The 21,805-nt window shown below is 34.0% G+C and overlaps 3 protein-coding genes across 9 annotated transcripts in view; 2 read left to right on the plus strand and 1 right to left on the minus strand.

The window, feature by feature from the left end:
* LOC108911256 (dual specificity mitogen-activated protein kinase kinase 3) overlaps nucleotides 1-4,126 on the minus strand; it is a 12,256-nt gene extending 8,130 nt beyond the window's left edge. The window contains exons 1-3 of one of the 3 annotated variants that reach the window (XM_018716146.2): nucleotides 3,273-3,492; nucleotides 3,010-3,085; nucleotides 2,567-2,952 (exon numbers count right to left, since the gene is read on the minus strand). In XM_018716146.2, the coding sequence (XP_018571662.1) occupies nucleotides 2,567-2,952; nucleotides 3,010-3,074 (451 nt within the window). In that variant the 5' untranslated portion in view covers nucleotides 3,075-3,085; nucleotides 3,273-3,492. Of the gene's footprint in view, nucleotides 1-2,566; nucleotides 2,953-3,009; nucleotides 3,086-3,272; nucleotides 3,493-3,737; nucleotides 3,874-3,938 lie in introns of those variants that run through there. The other 2 variants (XM_018716144.2, XM_018716145.2) reach the window with 2 other exon arrangements.
* Nucleotides 4,127-4,204: 78 nt separating this feature from the next.
* LOC108911273 (E3 ubiquitin-protein ligase ZNF598) lies at nucleotides 4,205-12,722 on the plus strand. The gene is made up of 7 exons (XM_018716171.1): nucleotides 4,205-4,495; nucleotides 5,036-5,382; nucleotides 6,121-6,359; nucleotides 6,420-6,561; nucleotides 10,437-10,660; nucleotides 10,774-10,969; nucleotides 11,107-12,722. The coding sequence occupies exons 1-7, from the start codon at nucleotides 4,313-4,315 to the stop codon at nucleotides 12,413-12,415; spliced, it is 2,640 nt and encodes an 879-aa protein (XP_018571687.1). The 5' UTR covers nucleotides 4,205-4,312; the 3' UTR covers nucleotides 12,416-12,722.
* Nucleotides 12,723-15,743: 3,021 nt separating this feature from the next.
* The window catches only part of LOC108911267 (prominin-like protein), a 78,776-nt gene continuing 72,714 nt past the window's right edge, over nucleotides 15,744-21,805 (plus strand). For all 5 annotated transcript variants that reach the window (XM_018716159.1, XM_018716160.1, XM_018716161.1 and 2 more), the window contains exon 1: nucleotides 15,744-15,980. The gene's annotated coding sequence lies outside the window, so the exon portion shown is untranslated. The remainder of the gene's footprint in view (nucleotides 15,981-21,805) is intronic.

Below are 21,805 nucleotides of genomic sequence, written 5' to 3' on the forward strand. Positions count from 1 at the left end.
AAAAAAACAAAGGTTTCACATTAGATTCCGTGTTTGGAGGCTGCTACCCTTATTTTTTATTTCAGAAAAACTATATTTTTCAAACATTTTTTATATATATAAAAATTCATATTAAAAAAAATAAAAAATATGATTTATGTAAAGAAATTGACAAAATAAAGTTCTCTTTTTAGGGGGTGAACAACCCTCTAGTGTGCTAAAAATGTATGTACGATTAGAATTAATATTGCAAAATAAAAAGTTTTTACTTTTTCTCTAATCATACGAATAATTTGTTCTATTAGCCGCAAACAGATTTAAACGGATGCAAACCACCCCTCATGGTCACCCCCAAAATATTTCTGTGACATCTCAATATTTTGAAATGAAATAAAATGGAAATTACTTCTTTTAAAAAAATAAAATGTTTCACAAGTGATTTCGTGTTTGGGGGTTGCAACCCTTATTTTTTATTTCAGGAAAACAAAGTATATTTTCAAAAATGTTTTATATATAAAAAATTCATATTGATTCAAAATATTAAAAATAAGTATGAATTATGTAAACAAATTGACAAAAATAATTTCTCATTTTAGGGGGCAAACAACCCCCTAGTAATCCCCTAGTGTACGAAAAATGTTTTAACTTTTTCTCTAATCATACGAATAATTTTTTCTCTTGGTCTAAAACGGATTTAAACAGATGCAAACTAACCCCGATGTTCACCCCCAAAAACAGTATATCCGTGATATCTCGGATTCTAATAAATATTTTGGAATGAAACAAAATGGAAATTACTGAACCCGTTTATTGGGGGATGAACAGTAGGGGTAGTTGATGAACAGCAGGGGTAGTTTGCATCAGTTTAAATCCGTTTTAGACCAACAGAAAAAATTATTCGTATGATTAGAGAAAAAGTAAAAACTTTTTATTTTAAAATGTTAATTCTAGTCAGCACAGAAATTTTTCGCACACTAGGGGGTTGTTCACCCTTAAAAAGAGAACTTAATTTTGTCAATTTATTTACACAAATATGAATTTTTTATATACCTATAAAAATTGTTTGAAAAATATAGTCTGAAATAAAAAATAAGGGTAACAACCCCCAAACACGAAAACACTAATGAAACAACTGTTTTTTTATAAGAAGTAATTTTGCATTTTGATTCGTTCCAAAATATTGATGAGAACCCCAGATATTTAGAAAAATCCGTTTTGAACAGGGGCGAACTTTGAAGATGTATTTCACCCCTAAACATGTTTTTCCGCCGATAAAAAAAAATACTTCTTTTAATTTTTTTTTGTTTTGTGTGGTTTTTCCCCAAATTCATGCTCAATAAATTAACTTTAGTAGCAAACTATTGTATTAATAAGTTTTAATTGTGATGGTTTCGTTCTGCCAGTAGTCGTAGTCTATTGTTATGAAACATGAAACAAATACCTACAACGTAGAGCACAAACTCGTAAATAACTGGTACGTACAACATAAAATAGCGGCCGTGTTCTGTTTCATTTCAATACAATTAAATAACATGTCTGTTTGACGGATACTTATAAGATATTATGTTATTACGGCATGTTATTTACAAACGTTATTTCTAACATAACATTTTAACGTAAATGGGATACATACTCGGCCTGATTATTGATATACTGACAGGTGTAAAAAACAATATAAACGATAAAATAGAAATTTTGAAGAAACAAATCATTTCGATGCAAAATGCCATAGTGCTTCTCAGCCCCATTTTACTCAGGCAGTTGTGGATTCAATACCATTGTCGGAAAGTTTTTCGTTTAAAAAGAATAAGTGGTAAGATTGGATAAAGCATTATAAAAGGTACCAAAATGAAACAAATTTAGACAGGTGCAACAGAGACACCCAAATAAACAATATTTATGGGCGTTAAAGTTTCAAAATGATTGGAAACTCAACAAAAAAGGAAACACGACTTTATATCTTACCGACAGTTGAAAGATTTCTTTGAAAACTAGTTTATAAGCGCAAGAAATAAGTATAGTCTATGCTAGAGCAAAATTCCTTTAAATATGGTAAAAGTATATAAAGTATATCTTTATCAACAAAATTAGAAATTGTATATCGTCCCCTGTATATGTTCGCAAGAAATCTCTTATATATCACCTTAAAGAAATTAATTAAGACTATCTTTTGTATATATCCTATTAAGATTCGACTCGCGGTTATTAAGTTACCGGTTAACTCGTATCAGGCTTTGAGTTTTTGTACCATCACCTGCAGACATTCACAAGAAATCGTGTATGGACTAGCACATTTAAGTGTATCGTGTCATAAGATATTCACACGCGGTTATAGAGTTATTGTGCATTCTACTCACGTCAATGAAGTTAATTCCGCAAATTCATAGCTAACTTCACACAAATATGAATTGGTTAAATGGTAAAATAAATGTTGGGTAAAGATCTACTATTAAAATATTCTCTAGAGAAATACAAAACATTCTATATGGAAAATATTCCAATCAATGCACCAATAAATATCAATAAAACTAAAATTCATACGTCAAGTCACGTTAACTATCCTTATTAAGCTGTACTGCCCACTCACCCAACATATCTTCAGGTATTTTACGGCCGTGCTTGTAAGCCTTCACATAAAACTTATCCAAGCTGGTATCCATCACTTCCATACATATCCACACGTCACCCTCTCTGAACAGCGCACCATAAAACTGAACGGTGTAAGGACAGTCGCTACTTCTCATGGAAATATCAAGGTCCATCAGCAATCGTTTCTGCTCCTGCGTATTCACCGTTGCCGTTATTCTTTTCACGGCCATTATTGTGCCGCTAGGTATGTGTTTCATTTTTTCGACCACTCCGTAGGCTCCTCTACCCAAATCGCATATTTTTTCCAAGTCGTCTGCTTCGACATCAAACGTTCTGTCTCCTATGGTGATGGTCGTTCTTGTGTCTAGATTTGCTGGAGGAACACTAACAAATAAAAATCATATAAATCATTGTTATGTAAATAAAACAGATTTTACTTACACAGGAGGAACTACATCATCTGAAACTTGAAGTTTCAGACCTGGTCTCTTCTTTCGGCCAGACATGTTTGGAACACCTGCAAGGTAAAAAAAATTAAATCAATATAGCCCACGTGCTAGTGTTTATAAAAAAAATGTTTTTTTATCTGCAGAGAGTCCCGAGTTCGTATTGTTAAAAGGAATATAGTAAGTCTCAAGTATAGATAAAATATTCTAAAATTATTATGTAATCCACTGAATAGAAAAACGATTTTATTTAATTACCTTAAAAGTGTTACTAAACTTATTTTTAATTAACTACTTGCCGACCAACCAACGTGACCATATATGAAAAGATGCTAAATGCTAAACTATTATTTAGTGACAAAACTACTGGTCTAGTGACTTTTTGGTTTAACCTTTAAAGTTATCAACTATTAGTTTTTATTTGATTTCGAACTACTATAAAATTAAATAATAATCCAGTACAAGCTTTGAAAAATATTTTACTAATTATAAAACGATAAAATGTAAAAGATTTGACACATCATTGATAAAATTTTATTAAACAATTTTCCTGTTATTACAACGTTGGTTACACTGATTCTGATTTCTGATTTTAATTTCATTTCGAAACACAAAAAACCCGATCTAAATCTGTCAATTTATCCGAAAATAATAATCTTTAGAGACAGGGGCGTAATGACTGTTTTTTAATTCAGTAATATTTTTATTTGTAGATCAATTTACCTTATTTATTATCTTAATTATTACTGAGTACCTAACTTTTATCTTTGAACTTGTTTTAATCATTCAATATGGATTTATACGTTGCAACATTATGGCCTCTATAGAATTTTAGTCGATTTTTTAATTAATGGGTAGACCATTCTCTACTTCTGTTTACTTCAGTTAAGAGTTAACTGATTAGTTAAACTACCCAACACTTACTTTTACTACGAATATAACAGAAAATAAGTAGGGATACAATTCTGAATGAAAACACACATTTCTAATCACATTCTGTAGCATTTCAACTACTCGCGTGTAACTTATTTAATTCATTTCACTTTTGCATCATTTTAAGCGTGTTAAATCTGGTTTTAATTAAATCCGTATCGGAATACTTTACTTTCCCTTTTACGACCCTGGCGAAACACACGAAACACGTGGAATCAGTTACCGCCACCTATCAGAGGAACACAGAGCGACGATGTCCTTGTTTGCTATCTGTCATACTGTCATATTTTTCCTATAACTGCAATATAGGTTGTGTTTTTTGAAGTTTTGCTAATCAAGCGATTTATTCAATTATTGAAGCCACGATGTCGGGTACCGAAGCCTCAAATTTCAGTGATAATGAGAATCTCTGTGTGGTTTGTTTTAAGAGCGTGGAATTCTATTCCATCGGCGTGTGCGACCATCCTGTGTGCTTCGAGTGTTCCACCAGAATGAGGGTATTGTGTCGACAAAATGAATGCCCCATTTGCAGGCAAGATATGCCAAAGGTACGATGTTTGGATTACATTGGTCAAGTGGTAAAACATTTGTCGATTTTCTCGAATAAATAGACAGAAACGTGCTATTTTTAGACTAATGTTTCGTGGTCATACTCTTATATAATTATAGAAAACACCTGTACTGTTTGTATTTTTTTTTAATAACTTATTTTGAATAATGTAAGTAGGAAATCTTGAAAAATATAAATGTAACCTATCGATATGTTCACACATTTGTAAAACCACCGAGGAACAAGATAACATATTGTACTTTTTTAACTCATACTTGAATACTTACGTTGAAGCATGGTGTGATAAGATTAAGCTGACTTTTATATTTATTTCAATTCAAGCATTTTTTATATCAGCCTCAGTGGAATTTGCCCACTAAACAATTTAATTGAAATGTACTTCATTGGACTTGTCAACTAAAACAATTTTTAAATCGTATGGGAATAAAAATGTTGTATTGAATGATAATATAATTGCATTTTGGCCATATGCATTTGAGAACATGTACATTTCTTTATCTTCTTTATTTGTTTTAAGGTCATTTTTACGAAAACTATCGAACTGTTCGCCACCCTCTTCCCAAAATTCGAGCGGTCCAACCTCCAAGACCGCAAATTCGGAACTTTCTTTTGCACTTCGGACATTCAGAAAGCTTATTACAAAATCCTTGAACATCGCTGCCACATCTGCCAAGACAGCGAAAGGAAGTGGCCTTTTAAAACGTTTCAACAGCTCAAAGATCACATGAGGAGAGAGCACGAATTGTTCTACTGTGATATTTGCGTTGAAAACCTCAGGATATTCAGCTCGGAAAGGCGCTGCTACACCCGCCAGGAACTGGGGCACCACAGGCGAAAGGGGGATCCGGATAATACCTCCCACAGGTCAGTGCCAATTTTATCTGCCATGACAAAGTATCGGAGAATAAAATTTAGCTGTGAGTATTTTTCGAACGGAAAGATTCAGTTTCGAAGCTTTAGGGGGGTCCCAAACTCGGTTCGTAATTAGGTCAAGTTGGTTGTTTTTCTGCAAGTGAATGCGAAATTTTCTGAAATGTGGTCAATACAGAGTGGTCCGTTTTTCATGGCTGGGAAACCGTAAGCTATGTGGGGTGGCTCAAATTAGAAAAATGTTGCGTCTTTTCAGTATTGTGAAAAAACTGAAAATAGCGATTTTAGAAAATGCCATCTAGCATCCTTATTTCACAACAGAATCCATTTCCGTTGAAAAAAAATTTCTACGGCCACTAGTTTCAGATATGCAATATTCAATTGTTTTTCTTTTTCTTATGAACGCTATATTGGATTTTGACAGTAAAAGGTAGAGGATAAAATTACGAACACGTCAATATGTGACATTATTTATTTTATTTGAAGGATAACCCATAAAATTAAAGAAATTCAGTAATTTATTTAAAAATTTAATAGAATCTAGTTGTTCTTGACGTAAATATTTTACTTACAGTTAGTATATTTTGTTAAAAAAACACTGCAATTTTTTAATCCTCAGTGCTTCGTCTACAAAATAAGGTAGCTTTAGAATAATACGTTACTAAATTATACAAAAGCATGTATAATGATAAAAAACAACGAAACACTATTAACCCCCTCTTGTTTGCGTAGAGGCCATCCGTTATGCGAATTCTGCGACACCCGCTACATGGACAGCGACGAGCTCTTCCGCCATCTGCGGAGGAACCATCTATTCTGTCACTTTTGCGACGCCGACGGCAAACACCAATACTACAACGACATGGACGATTTGAAGAGGCACTTCCGCGACGAGCACTACTTGTGCGAGGAAGGGGAGTGTAAGACTCTACCGATGACTGCCGTTTTCAGGACGGACATAGATCTTAAAGGTGAAAACTTTATAATTTTATTTCGTTCTTAGTTTACGTGACTCGCTAATCGTATTTTAGCCCACATAACAATGGAACACAGCAGGCATATGAGTAAATCCGCTACGAAGCAAGCTAGGACCTTGGAGCTGGAATTTACCCTGGCTCCGAGACCGAGAAGTGATAACTTGAGGAATAAGCGGTACAACGATCGCAGGGACAGGTCAGTACTTTTATTACCGTGTAGATAATAGTGTCGATACTTGGGCGGAGATGTTATTTTACTGGTGACATATGCGGCATTTTTGCTATTTTCGCATAGTGTTTGATAAAAAGTTTAACTTGCGCACGTGCACATAGAACATTTTATTATGTTACACGCGGTTATTTCTATCTCTGTTTGTCATATACAAAAAGAGAGATAACTGAGGTATCGTTTCACTTGCTGAAATCTTGTTCTGTCTCAGTTTACAGCCGAGGTGTGTCAGTGCTTGTCATAAGCGTAGAAATAGGAAATATGTGTTATTATTTTCAAGTTTTAGTTATCCCAATAAGTGTTTTTAGAAGTAGAATATATGGCGATATCAAAGTAGTTGCAAACAATCAAATTTAACTGATCAAAAAGTGGTATGATGGGTAAGATGATGAGAGGAAATATACAATTAATATATTTTTATACAGGGTGTTTCAGGATTAAGTCGACAAACTTTAAGGAGATATTCTTCATAAAAAAATAAGAAAAAAATCAAGTATAAATTTTTTTTCCAGACACTTAATTTTCGAAATATAGGGCGTTCAAGATTTTTAAAAAAATTTGAATTTTTTAAATGACTTCTAAATGAAGAAGGCTATTTAAGCCAAATTTGGCATGACACATCTTATAAGATACCATTTTTCCATAGAAGTAGAAGTCCCGCAAGGAACCAGTGGCGGAATTATGGGGACTCATTAAATTATAAAAAAAATTAATACAGCCCTACTGAAAATAAAAAATTATGCTGCTTTTAGATAGAACAGTTTGTTATTGACAAAAAGTGTACATTCACTTTTTTTCCTAACTCTTATAGTTTCATGGCAAAATAGATTTTTCGGAAGGGTGCTTCTGGATTCTGTCGATAAACTTTAGGAAGACGTTCCTCATAAAACCTAAAAAAAATATAGTACCTATTAAAATTGGTCTTAGTCTCGAGTATGTGTGAGTCAAATAAGCCTTTTTGTCTCCCCTTCCCTTGGGTTTAACCAATAGTATTAAAATTATTTAGGAGATGCTTCGTTTTTGAGATATAGGGCGGTTTTTTTAGGAAAAAAAAATGATGAAAACAATAGAAATATTTAAGTACCTAACATCTAATGTGACTATGTTGTAATGTGACAACGTAACGTCCTTTGCAATACTCCTAAATTTTTTCAGGCGGTTTGTAGTCACTTCATTTACTTGTGTGGTGCACTTTTAAATAAAATAAGATGGCAAACAATACATGAAAATTTATTTGTAAATTGAAACAACCAAAAAATTACCAATTAATATTATATCTAGACAAAGCGAAAAGTGAATCAAAAATGAAATGATTTAAAAAATATTTTGTTCAAAATGGGCGCCTCCGGACTGTAGACATGCACGACATCTTCTAATTATGGAGGTAGTGGCCGAATGACACTGAATTGGAGTTAATTCTCGACACACTTGGACTATTCGCTGTCTTAGATCTTCTAGGGCAAGGGTCGGCCACTGGCAGACCGCGGTCCAGATCCGGACCGCGGAAGGTAAAATACTGGACCGCCAAAAATTTTTTGAAAATATAAATTACTCAAATTATTTAAAAAATATTTTTTTACGTTTGAGTAATTTTTTCTAGTATTTTACAATTGTGACTGATTTGAGTTCTTAATGCAAATGAAAATAAAAAAATTGTAAGAAATACGAATTTTTTTCTGGACCTCGTAAAAAAATTTCAAAAGTATCTGGACCCCACCTAAAATTACTTGCCGACCCCTGTTCTAGGGTATCAACTGGCACCTTGTAGACTTTTTGTTTAACAGCACCCCAAACGAAATAATCCATCGGTGTCAAGTCCGGTGAACGTGCGGGCCACGCTGGTCCTCCACGACCAATCCATCTCCTGGGATAATTAATGTTTAACCACTCCCTAGGACCTCTACCAAAATGGGCAGGACAACCATCTAGTTAAAACCAACCGTTCATTCGAGTATTAAGCGGAATATCTTCTAACAGATCTTGAAAACCATTTTCAAGGAACTCGGTAAACATGTCAGCATTTGACCGATGCGGAAGGAAGTAGGGACCAACTATAGTGTTGTCCAACAGACCCAACCATAATTTACATTGGAATTCATGCTGAAAAACTATGTTCCCTTACTGCCCGTGGTTTCTCGTAGGACCAAATATGGTTGTTCCTTTGGTTTAAAATTCCCCTTCGAGTAAATGTTGCCTCATCTGTCCACATCACTTTTTGCGTAAACTGATCATCATTCTCTGCTTGGTTTAACATCCAGTCACAAAACATGCGCCTGCATCGTATGTCCTGAGGCAATAAATGTTGCACACGCTGGATATGGTACGCTTGGCATCCATCAGCCTGAAGCGTCCTCCAAATGGAACTTGACGAAATGCCTAGCTCATAGCTAGATCTTCAGACACTCTTGGATGGATTTTCACCGAAATGGTTTAAAATAGTATTCGATCTCACTTCGTCCTGAAGTGGGGCAAAATGTCCATCAGCATAAATTGGAATACCGAAAGACCCAGTTTGTCTGAGACGACTGAATCTCGCTGAAAATGTTTCCTTTGCTGAAAGTCTGCGATGAGGAAATCTTACAGTATATTCACGGCGAGTCGCCATGGCATTTCCATCACAAAAACCATTTCAGCATATTCATTGTTCGAAAATATGGACGGCATTATTAAACTTATTTTTTTGATATATTTATTTATATATTTATTTATTTATATTTGATATATTTTTTCATTGTATGAATGACATAAAAAAATTGTTTGTCTAGTAAATGTAATCCTTATCTTGTATATGTTTGTTAGCTTATTTGTTTTATCTGTCTGTTATTGTTTATCTTTAAGTTTTTTGTCTGGATTTTATATTTTGATTGCTCTATGTTATGTAGTATTTATATTTTTATATTTAATGTTAGTTTGTCTTTTTCTTTTAAAATTTAGTTAAGGTTTTCTGTTTTACCTTATCCTATAATTGGGACTTTGTCCCGTTGGATATTGTAATTTCTAAATAAATAAATAAATAAATAAATTATTAGTTTGAACACTTTATCTAATGGTAATTTATGCAACAATTCGCAAAATAACATTTAAAATGTCAAATTAACATTGCTTGACAGCAGCCTGCTTGAAAATTTTTGTTGAGGTTCATTTTAAAGTTTATCGACAGAATCCAGAAGCACCCTTCCGAAAAATCAATTTTGCCATGAAACTAAAAAAAGTGAATGTACACTTTTTGTCAATAACAAACTGTTCTATCTAAAAGCAGCATCATTTTTTATTTTCAGTAGGGCCCTATTAATTTTTTTTATAATTTAATGAGTCTTGAGTCCCCATAACTCTGCCATTGGTTGCTTGCGGGACTTCTACTTCTATGGAAAAATGGTATCTTATAAGATGTCATGCCAAATTTGGCTTAAGCAGCCTTCTTCATTTAGAAGTTATTTATAAAATTTGAATTTAAAAAAAAAATTTAACGCCCTATATTTCGAAAATGAAGCGTCTGGAAAAAAATGGATACTTGATTTTTTTCTCATTTTTTTATGAGGAATATCTCGTTAAAGTTTGTCGACTTAATCTTGAAACACCCTGTATATTAATTGTAGTAATATATTTTTTATAAAATTTTTAATTAACTGTATTTATTTTAATTATTATTTGTTATTTTATACACTTTATGTTGAACTTGAATGAGTTTAAGCCGTGGAAAATAAATAAATAAAGAAATAATCTGAACGTCGACGTCACTAGGCGATGACACGTCTAATGTTAGATATTTTATTATAGGTGGTAACGGTACTTTACATATTATCGAAAACTGAATTGTACACTGCTGCTTGTACGTTTTTCAGGTACGACGAGGAAAACTTCCAGGGGGGCTACAACATGGAACCAGGGGGACCCGGTGGGGGAAACGAGGGCACGAGTCGCTTATTCGTGAACCCTATAAAACCCCAGGATTTCCCCGCGTTGGGCAACAACTCTAGCATTACTCTGCAGTCGCGCCCCGCGACTACTGTCAATTTCACATCGAAACTCAACTCGGCTTTCAGCGGGGCGGATTTTCCTTCCCTAGGTAACAGAAATTTTCTATTTTTTCGATTTTTTATTACTATTTCACCCGTTGACGATCGTTAAATAATTCTAAAACATTTGGGAACTTTGTGTTGCGAGACGTATCAATTTTAGGCACACCTTCGAGCCGGGCGTCCCCAGCTGTAACAATTACTACAAATTCTGCCGCAGCCGGCTCGAGCAGGGCCCCCGAGGTCACTATAACTAGAACCGTAAGGGGGCAACAGGGCTTGGCTAAGACGATCGATAATTTTCCGGCGTTGGGCTCCAACTCCAGCGCTAGCGGTAGCACGGTTAGGTTGAGCGTCAAGTAAGTAGATTTAGTGAAGTTATTCTATTCTATAATTTATTTTCAAACAATAAAATCATTAAATTAATGTAAAGTTTATAAACGGTTAAAAAAAACTTTGATTTTTTAAAATTTTATAAACCCTTCTGTTCTGACAGCAACTCTCAAGATCCGAAAGCTCCGAAAGTGTCAATTCACGTCAATCACAGACCCAACGGCAGCGTGACCACTCACATAACGACGAGCACCTCGTCCTCCACCCAACAGAGACCCGTGGAAGCTTTCCCCGCCCTCGGTAACTCCACCACACTAGTCCAGCCCATGTGGGTACAGGGCAAGTCGAAGAAGCAGCAAGAAACGAAGACCGCCAAGGTAGCGCCTGCCCCTCAACTACCGCCGAGTACTTTGGATCAGTTCCCGAGCTTGGCCAAGAAGAAAAGTTCCGCCACCGTACCCGTCGCCAACACCTGGGTGAACCTGAATAACATCAACAGCTCCGGCGCTAAGAGCGCTAACGTCGGATTGAAAGAAAACAGCAGGAAAAGCGATACGAAACCAAAGCAGAAACAGATCGAGGTCGAGAACAGGCTGCAGGAACTTAAAATCAACGACAACGGCGACTCCAAGAACAAAAACAAGAAGAAGAAGAATAAAAACAGCTCCGAAACTGATTTAACGAAACAAGCTAAACCAAAAACTGACAATAAAACAAACGAATCGAAATCTGTCAAATCTTCGGACACTTTTAACAAAACAAATGAAAGCGCGACGTCCGACTTTACCGATAGGGTCAATAATAACGAAACGAACCAGAAAAACGGCCTAGTGAAGAAGCGTTCGGAGCTGAAAATCGGCACATTGACTAACTCGGGCGAATCGTGTAACATTTCCAACGATTTCCCACCTCTGGGCGGCGAAATGAAACCCCCGCCGGGTTTCAACGTCAAGCCGCCGCCAGGGTTCACACCCAGCGCGTTTCCTAGCCTGGGCGTAGCCAACGACTTAACTTTCACCTCGAGCAGCGGTCAGAGTTACGCCATAACACCCGCTAGCGTAAATTACCGGCCGCCGAACAACTTCCAAGCGAGGAACCAGAACTTGATAAAACGGTTCATGGCCGTGTTGAACAACAACGAGGCTATAAAGGAGTTCAAGAACTACTCGGACTTGTTCCGTAACGGCGTTTTGTCCGCGAAGAAATTCTACGATCACTGCAAGGAAATCTTGGGCGGCAGCTTCGAGGAGATCTTCCCCGAGCTGTTGGTGCTCCTCCCGGATATTAAAAAGCAGAGGGAACTGTACGACGCTTACGACGGGGGCAACAGGAAGAATTTGGTCATCTGCGAGAATTGCAAGCAGATTATTTTTAAGAGGGAGTTGACGGATCACTACAACCACCACACGCTGGACAACCACTTCCCGAGCCTCGGCAGCATGCAGCAGACAAATAACGCTTGGAAGAAATAGTAACGCGCGTTGGTTTTAATAAAACGTCTTGACTAAGCCGAATCGTAGCATCCTTATTCCCTAAAAATTTAATAATTCAGGCTGTGGTAATATTTGTAACCATTGCTGATTTGATGTAATATTTATTTTTCTTTTTTTTGTATACCGAATAGCGTAATAAAAAGTATATTATTTTTCGTTGGGACTTTATATGCTCAAGTTTGTTGTTATTTTCTAATTATTAATCTTAGGTGTAAAAAAAGCAGCAGTTCTTTTGGGAAATACTGTATAAATTGTAAATAAAATACTATGTATGTTATAACTTTTATAACAAGAATTGTTTGTAATATGTTTAATATTTTTTAAATGAAATAAAGTTAAGTTTATATCGATATTTTTCTTTCTCCTGGTACGTTACACGTTTTCCTTTGATTTCGGGTGCAAAGGTTATTGCACCAATTTTTTCTGCAAATGAAAAATTATTTCAATGGACTAAAAAAAGTGCATTTAAATAACCGAGAATAATCAAATCATACCGTGATAATCGATTAAATTTAGGAGAAATTAGATATTTTGTACAAAAGTACTCTCAATCTTTGCTTAAGTTTAAAAAACTTGGTGATTCGCCTGCTGCAACCAACACAAAAAATGAGGTTAAAAAATATGACACATGTATTTTTTAACTTATCTCCATGGTCTATGGCTGTATTCAGCCAGTGTTTTCTTTTCAAGATATCACGCCCCAGGGCGTCAGATTCAGAGACAACTCTAGAGAGCTCTTGAAAAGAACATAGGTTAGGGATATTTGCCTGTTTATTTACATCTAATCTAAAATACGTTTTTATTTATGATTATCTGCGGTAGTATGCTTTCAAACAGTTACTAGTTAGTTAGTTTACTATTCTAATCTTTTTACTAATTATACATAGTATATATTGTTACTTTCACTTAAATTGCGAGTAGTTCTATTTTCCGGGTAAAATACAGACAACCATCTATTATTAGTAGTTTTACTATCCACAAAACCATTATTTTCCATTTTGTCGAACCTAACCTGATTTATATTTTGGGCTTAGAACGTCAGCTAAAATGGTAGTCCTCGAGGGGAAAGGGGAAGATGTCCGAGGGCGTCGAACCCTGGATTAATCGATTAATAGAACATGGGGGGCTATTCGTTTCGGCAAAAATAGTACCTATTAGCAACTAATGTCAGTTCAGAGTAACACTAAGTTGCTATTAACTATTTTTCGCCAAATCGAAAGGCCCTATGCTATGGAACAGCTCGGAGTTTCTCTAAGGCGCCTTAAGCCATTGAGAAGAATGCAGTCATTCTTGCCAGATTCATCCTTGAGTATAGTTATTATATCTAACCAATGATACTATTTTAACCACGGTGTAATACATATCAATAAACGCTTTCGTTTTGACAAAAATAGTACCTATTAGCAACTAATATCAGTTCAGAGTAACTCTAAGTTGCTATTAAGCTTTTTGCCAAATCGAAAGGCCCTAAGGATAAAGAATTATGACATTGAACAAGTCTCTTCTTATTCTTCTCAGTTCTGTGGGTCTATGAGTGTAGCGGGAGTTTTGAATTTCTTAAAAATTATTTCCTTGCACCGCTTTGTGCAAAATATAGTTATTACTTTGTTTCAAACAAAATTATTATACATAGACAATTCAGTACTAATTAAGTATTTCGCTAACTGTTATTCTCTCACGTGTGTGCCAATTGTTTCAGCAAAAATATACATACCTTTTAAGAAATGGGCATTTCAATTTGCTTTGAAGTTGAAAGAAACTGCCCCATTCCTCAAAATAATATTAAAGTAACCAGATACTGTATTGACGAACATAGAAATATTTATTAAATTTTGTAGTATCTTCTCTAAGATCTAAATGACAGATGGTTAATAGTAAAGCAAAATAAGTTGCTTAAATCTACATCTGCGATATACTATTTTTCATCTCAAAGGTTGACTATTCTTACGTTGAAATTGACTGTGTATTTGTCTTTACAGTTACCGTATAAAGTAAAATGCAAGTTACTATAATCTACCTCATCATATAATTCCAATCTCTTTTCTCACTAAACGATCGAAAATAAATAAATGACGAAATACGTGTCGATTATTTTAAACAAATCTTTCTAAAAAAATAGTTTAAAAAAGGGAAACCATTCTATTAGTATTTATCAACAAAATATTAAAATATAATAAAATAAATTTCCAGTTACGCCACTGCCTGTTCGAAACTAAATGGTATTACGGCGTTGCCAAAGTTCATAAGTCTGCAAGGCCAAATTATATTTTATATAGTGAACAACTAAATATAATGATAAAAGATAACACTGGATATTTTAATATTATGTTAAATAAGAGTATATTTTTTTTGTCTACTAAACGCTTACCTTCGTCCCAGATCACAAAAGCTAGCTATCAACATACTATTGCATTTTATTTCTTCAAATCGATGTTTAAAAAGAACGTCCTTTGAATTTTAGAAAAAGGGCAAGTTTTTAAATTCATTAGATGAATCACATAAATATAATAAAACTGAAATAACGTCACTAATAAGTTTGACGGGGTTCCAATTGATTAAAAAACGCGCCGATTATTTTAAAATTGTTTTCTAACATATTTTGACATTAAAAACTAAAATAAGAATATAATTTAATTTACAAAAATACCACAACACTTTCGTGTAACTGGTTCCATAAAATGTTAATTTTTAACATGATATGCCTTCGTCTAAATTCTAATAATAATTAATATTTCGTTATCTTCACTTTTTGAACTCCTATATTTTACCAACAACAAGCAAGTCGATGTCTATGACAAAGACAAAACATGTTGATGACAATCATACCATATGGGTAAATAAATATTTATTTATATATTTATTTATTCATATGTATATACCTTATGACTTGATAACAGCGATAACACCTGTGTCAAAAGTCACAACCTCAAACCTCAATTGATAGATATAGATACCTATCGTACCACAAAATACATAATTTCCGTACCATTTAATATTTATACTTTTCAATTTTATAGATCTCTGAACTCTGATGTGGATTTGGTGGTCAATTGAAAGGAAGTACGCATTCTGTAGAAACGGTTCGATGGAATTCACCGAATAATACATAATTAATTTAAAAACAGTTTGTTGAAATTTTAATAGAATCGACGAATTTAAAAACTTGCCCAAATATGAAGTTATTCCCTATTTACAAAGAAAAATAGTCGATCTGGCAACGTGGCCGACAGGTTCTTAACTTCTAGATTGGTATCAATGCGCATGATCGTCGATTGTCCATTTATTTTTTTTCAGTTTGTGGGTGAGCTCGCGGTGTGAAGGGTGTACGTTGAGTTCATCCTGAATAAACAATAAATACATCACTTACAAACCACCGAATCCACAAGAACACTTCCGGTGCATAAAAAACTGCAACCGTTCATTTTAATTCAGCTTATTTCCATGCACTATTCCCGCGTTGAACGTTAAAAAGTATGTGACAGTTAAGTGTAGTTTCGTTTCTTCGAATCCTGTATTGCCACCACAACTTGGAAGAAAAATAAAGGTAAGATCCCGTTTGTTTTTCTTTTATTTGTGGATGATGTCGATGATTGAGCCTCGGGGCGAAAAATAAACGCCACTTTAAGTCAAAGTTGGGCCTTGGGACGCAATGTCTAGTCCGGGAACAAAGAAGTTGACGGACGATTTTGATCTCTGGACTGTTGCCGAGCATCAATTTCGTAATTAACCTCATAAAATAGTCGCATTGCTGCAATTAATTGGATACACTTGGCGTTGGCGTTAAGGCCTGTTCATTTTATTTGGAAAAACGGATCCGCTCATATGAGAAAACTTGAACTTGTGACGTTTTAAGTAGGTATTATTGATTTTTCGTGTGTAAATAAACAAAATATTTGAAATAGTACCTAGTTGGTAATATAGGCCTGTGTTTTGGATTTCCTTGCCTACTTAGTGATTTATTAGAGTGGTTTTGTACATACGAGTGTATCACGATCATTCTTGAGCAGGTATTGTTAAATTGGTGGGACAAAAGTAGGTATAATACCTATTACGGAAATTGGTAGGTAGTCTTACATTAAAATATATATTTTTAAGATTTGCATTTTATTCCCATAGCATGTTAAAACTAGTGCTATAGAATTTACATTTTCACGCATGCTAATTTTATCTCGTTTTGCAAATTGAAGACAGTCTTTAGTAGATACTGTTAATAGACGTTTTTGTCACATACCTACTTGAGATATAGGCCAGATTCATTCTTACCAAAAATATTGATGATCTGTTTTGAACTTCGTGATGGTAATGGGTTTTTACTATTATACCCATATAACTCGTTTAAAAATTTTCATAGAAGGCCTAAGTATATAAGTATAAATAAATTTCTCATTGTTACGATAAGTTTAATACCTAAATATTTTTCTTAGGTATCGTTCGATTTAGGTAGTTTTTAAAAATCGCGTTTGAAGTGTAATAAAATTCACTGTCTCTTTTCCGTGCGCTCTTTTTTGTCTACCTGCTCGTTTGTCAAAAAGTTGAATTTATAAATTGATTTATTCTTTTTGTGTAAATATCTATTAGAAAGTGGCAAAGTGTATTTAAAATACCTATTTCGGTGTAATAATTACAGCAAAGAGAGTAAGAATAGCTCGAAGAATAGTTAATATTAATAATGTTGAATTTTAAATACCTATACTACATTTTTTATCTTGGTTTATCTTGGAAATAAATTTTTTTATCGTTTTATAAACTTTAATAACGGTAATTATAATGGTAAATGTTGACGTTTCATGGGATTCTAAAATTGCTTCTGGTAATTTTGTTATCTTTACCATTATAATAGATTAGAAAACTGTAATGATTTGATTTAATATAATTAACGTACTTTGTTTTAGAAATGCTTGCGATAAAGTAAATGCATGTTTCAAATAAGAAGAACATTTAGGCCAGTGTAGATTTTTTTGTTGGTTTTACAAGAAATTATATCATTTTCGAGCGAAATATCATCTTATATAGATAATTTGGTTAAATTGGTTGCTTTTTCTAAATTACTGAATCTGGTTTTACTGGAATTGTATGCAAGCGTTGAGTCATTCACTCAACGATGTAAAACTAAAATTTATAGCGTTTACAGTTTTTTTTTTGAGTTATGGGCACCCACAAAAAACGGCTTCCGTATCAAAACGACCTTTGACATTTCAACCAACTTTCTACGTTGGTTTTTGTAACATTACCGTGTTTGATCTGTTGGACATTGGTGAGTAATACTGAAGAGTGTTTTCTACCTAGTTTAACCTTGGTGCACGCAATATATTACGACAGAACCGCGAATCGGCCTTTCCAAGAACAGGAAGCATAACCGTTTGCTAATACTTGATAAATACGTAGTGTAGGTTTAATTTAAACGTAGGCACCCAAAGAAAAGAGAAAAGAACGGTTTGCCTGCGTGTACACACGAATTACGTTCTGTGCTAGGTTTTACGTATACAATTATGGGCATTGGGCAGTGGGTTGGGAAAAATGCGGCCAAATGTGTAACTAACGGATTCCTGGTAGAAATTATTCGAGAAATCGTGACAAGAACAAAAAATAAGCCGTTTTTTCTACAAAAAGAAACTACAAATTGGTAAAGGCCGAGGTTCTAGGAAATTTTCTTGTGTTCTAACAAAATACTACTTGTTTTTCTTTTATTAAACATCCTACGTATACAGGGTGTCCCAGAAAAACCTGAACTCCTCGATAACTCTTCAGGATTGACTCCTGTCAAAAAAGTTTCGGATAATGGTTGCAGGGTGTTCTTGGATTTGTCCTAAGGTTTCAGAGTCAAACCAAGGTGAAATTCAAATTATTAAACGGAATACCCTATGGTTTATACCAGCAGTCAGAGCGCCAAATTGTACTTCCGAATATGGATCGGAAAATTTTTGCTGTATGTAACCCAACAAAAATGTTTCGAACCGAATTTGTAGGATTTTTAATAGTCTACATATTTATTACATTTTATATCTATTATTTTTTGTGACAAATCTAAGGTCACCCCTAATTCGAAATTAAAAATTCTACAATTTTTGTTTGAACCATTTTTATTGGTATACTTTGAGATAAATAAGTTCAAGTTTTCCATATTTAGACGTAAAATTTGGCTCTCTATTGATTGCTGGCTTAAAAAATGGGGTGTTTAATTAAATATTTTCCATTGACCTTCGTTTGACCTTAAAACTTAAGTTCAAGGTCACAAGAATATCGGTGGAATATTGATATCCTATAACTTTTATGTGAAACTTTTTCGGTAGGATTCGACCCTGAAAAGTTGACTGGATTTTTTGGGGCACCCTGTACGTAGTGATCCGTTTTAAAAACGGTATTTATTGGCCGATTTATCCGGACTTTTTTAAGATGGAGCTAAAGAGACTCTACGTTATATAACATTTTAAATTGTTTTTAGTTATTAAAGCTACTAAACTTTTTTGTTGTCAAATTTAGCAAAAATTGGTTAGCGATTTTCTTATTTAAAGTCTGAAAAATTTCGGCCTCGATATAGAATTTTTTAAAGTTTTGCTAAACCTTCGTTTTATTTTATATATTTATTCAATCGCTGTCGAATATTTTTAGTAATAGTTTTTACATGTTTAGAAATTTATTTATAAACCCCTCTTATTCTCCGTCTGGGTTCTTCTCCGCTAGTTGGTCGTATAAATTTGATTTATATATACCACACAGTAAGAAAACTAATATTTAGAAAAAGCAAATTAGTAAATAATTAATGTAATTTATTTATGACGATGAGATTTTCCGAAAAATCGCAGCAGACCATGGATCATCGTCAAGTGCATTTAGAAAAATAACATTCGAAAAATATTTAAAGGGATGTTCTGATGGATGTCCTGATTTATTGTGGGTCACACTGAATGTACGTCATAAACCTATATGTATTAGCTTTGACAATTTACACAATATTTTGGTTTATTTGCTGTCCCTGAAATTGTAAGAGTAAAAGTTCATTTTTTTATTCATGTGAGATCTCAAGATTTCCTGAAACTTTGGTCTTTACAATATTTTTTTGTAGATAAAAATGCAAACGAGATAAATGTTATGTGAATAACCCTGTTCATATTTTGATTTAGATCTCAACGTTTTTTGTAGTGTTGAAAATTTTGATTATATCGTCGACACTGTAATTTTGATGACTTCAAAGCAACTGACCATCGATGAATTTGTACATATTTTTGTTTTCAAATCATTTTATCTTATGGGTTTATGATAGACAATTTATAGAATCTTGGCGCCAGAAATATTTACCTTTTTGACAGCACCAGGTAGAAATAAGTGCCTGTATAAACACAATATCTATTGCCATAGTATCCCTCTAATCCACCTGACATTAACTGTAGACTTTTTTGTTTGGGGGCAGATATTTAAGTGGTAGGTATTAAGTAGTCTGAATAGAGCTTTAGGTTCATATATCGTTGTCCTTTTCCAAAAATAAAACTATAAAACCATTTTGCTGTCACATAGATTTGGTTTCACTGATTTAAAAAATTAGTATTTAGGGAGTAGCAGAGCTGATCGATTTATTATTTTGGAGCCGAAATCACCAAAAGATATTTAAATATTTAATTTTTTTTTTAGATTTTTCATATACGAGGTTCTACTTTTATTTGTATATCCCTTAAAACTTTTGTTCTTCAAGATGGGTAATCGACTGAACGTTTTTTTTTTGTTTTTAATAGTATTTCCTATAGACCAGGCGGTATCTGTTTTGGTTTGGGTGAATCGTATATCCACGGAGATTTTTGGCTTTTTGGCTTTCAAATATCACTAGAAATGAAAATTTTTCTATGCGCATAAAAAAAAACGTGGGCTTAACTTTTGACGGCGCAATATGTTACAAAAATTGGAAAAATGTCATATTTTTCTTCCTATTTAATTGTGTATCTTTTTAAGAGTTAATTTTAGGCGAAAATGGAAGAGGAAAAAAATGTTTGTAATTAAATTTTTTACAATACACGACTGGTTATAAATCGAATGAATCATGATTATTATGGTAAAAATCGAAAAAATCACAAAAATGGGGTTAAAAAACAATACTTTTTAGGGAATTTTTTAGGTGTATTTAAATTGGGTGTAGGACCTTTATACTTGGCTCAAGAAAACTTCATGTTATGTAGAATCATCACACCAAATTTCATAAAAATCGGTTCGATAGATTTTGCATAATAATTTTGCAATCCAGATTAAAAAATTTTACATACATAATTAAATAGGAAGAAAAATATGACATTTTTCCAATTTTTTTAACATATTGTGCCGCCAAAAGTTAAGCCCACGTTTTTTTTATGTGCATAGAAAAATTTTCATTTCTAGTGATATTTGAAAGCCAAAAAGCCAAAAATCTCCGTGGATATACGATTCACCCAAATATGGCTTTTTGAAACTGATACCATCTGGACTACTAATCTTTTTCTCGATGCCACTCCTTCTGAAATCCATATGACTATTTAATAATAAAAAGTAACTGATAAATTAATATCATGTTTCTTTTATTGAATGTCTTCCAAATCTCTGTAGGGTATATCCGCAAGTTTGTAATAGATGCTATTTTTACTAATTATCCGCGTTATTGTACAACATGTACATGTTTGCCTCTGATCTGAAGCTTCGCATCGATCAATTTATTCGATATGTATCTAGCGGCACCCTGCTCTGTCGTGCGTGTCGGTGAACAATCCAGGTTTGTGAGTGATTTAGACGCTTTGCTTGGTCGAGTGTGTGGCACGTGTTTTTGTGGCAGTCATTATAATTGTGTATTTATTTTTTTCCCTTGGTAAAATTGATTTTTCTATAGAAGTTGGACAGTTGAATTGAAGAATACCTTGTATACAGCTAATAAATGGATTTTAACTTATTTCGCGAAACTAATTCACTTAATTCATTTCCGGGTTCTTCTACAGTCCTGTGAATTGGACAAGAACTGAGCGGATTCCACTTACGACGGTTATTCTTCCCCCAGTCTTCGCCAATTAAGCGAACAACACGGAAAAGACGTTAATCAACCTTCGCTTTATTAGGTTAGAATCCTGCCGTACCTCGAAACAAGCCCTTATTTAACTTCGAATTACGAGGCGTGGGTTTACTTCCATCTACCAGCTTATAAAACGTCGGTTCTGCAAGCTACGCTTCTCTAATGGTATAAATAGTACACCAAATTGCTCGTGGGATACACCGCCGTCGTTTTTCACGCGAAACGCCACCTGATTCCGATCCTTTATCGCCTTTTTCAATTTATCACCTTCCGCTCCCGCTAACACCATCCGAGGACGGATATGGGACCTTTGCAAACGGTGCCATTCCGCTTTTATGCTCCTGGATCGG

This window comes from Anoplophora glabripennis, unplaced genomic scaffold (assembly GCF_000390285.2).
Source record: "Anoplophora glabripennis isolate ALB-LARVAE unplaced genomic scaffold, Agla_2.0 scaffold353, whole genome shotgun sequence".
In the NCBI taxonomy this organism is placed as follows: domain Eukaryota; kingdom Metazoa; phylum Arthropoda; class Insecta; order Coleoptera; family Cerambycidae; genus Anoplophora; species Anoplophora glabripennis.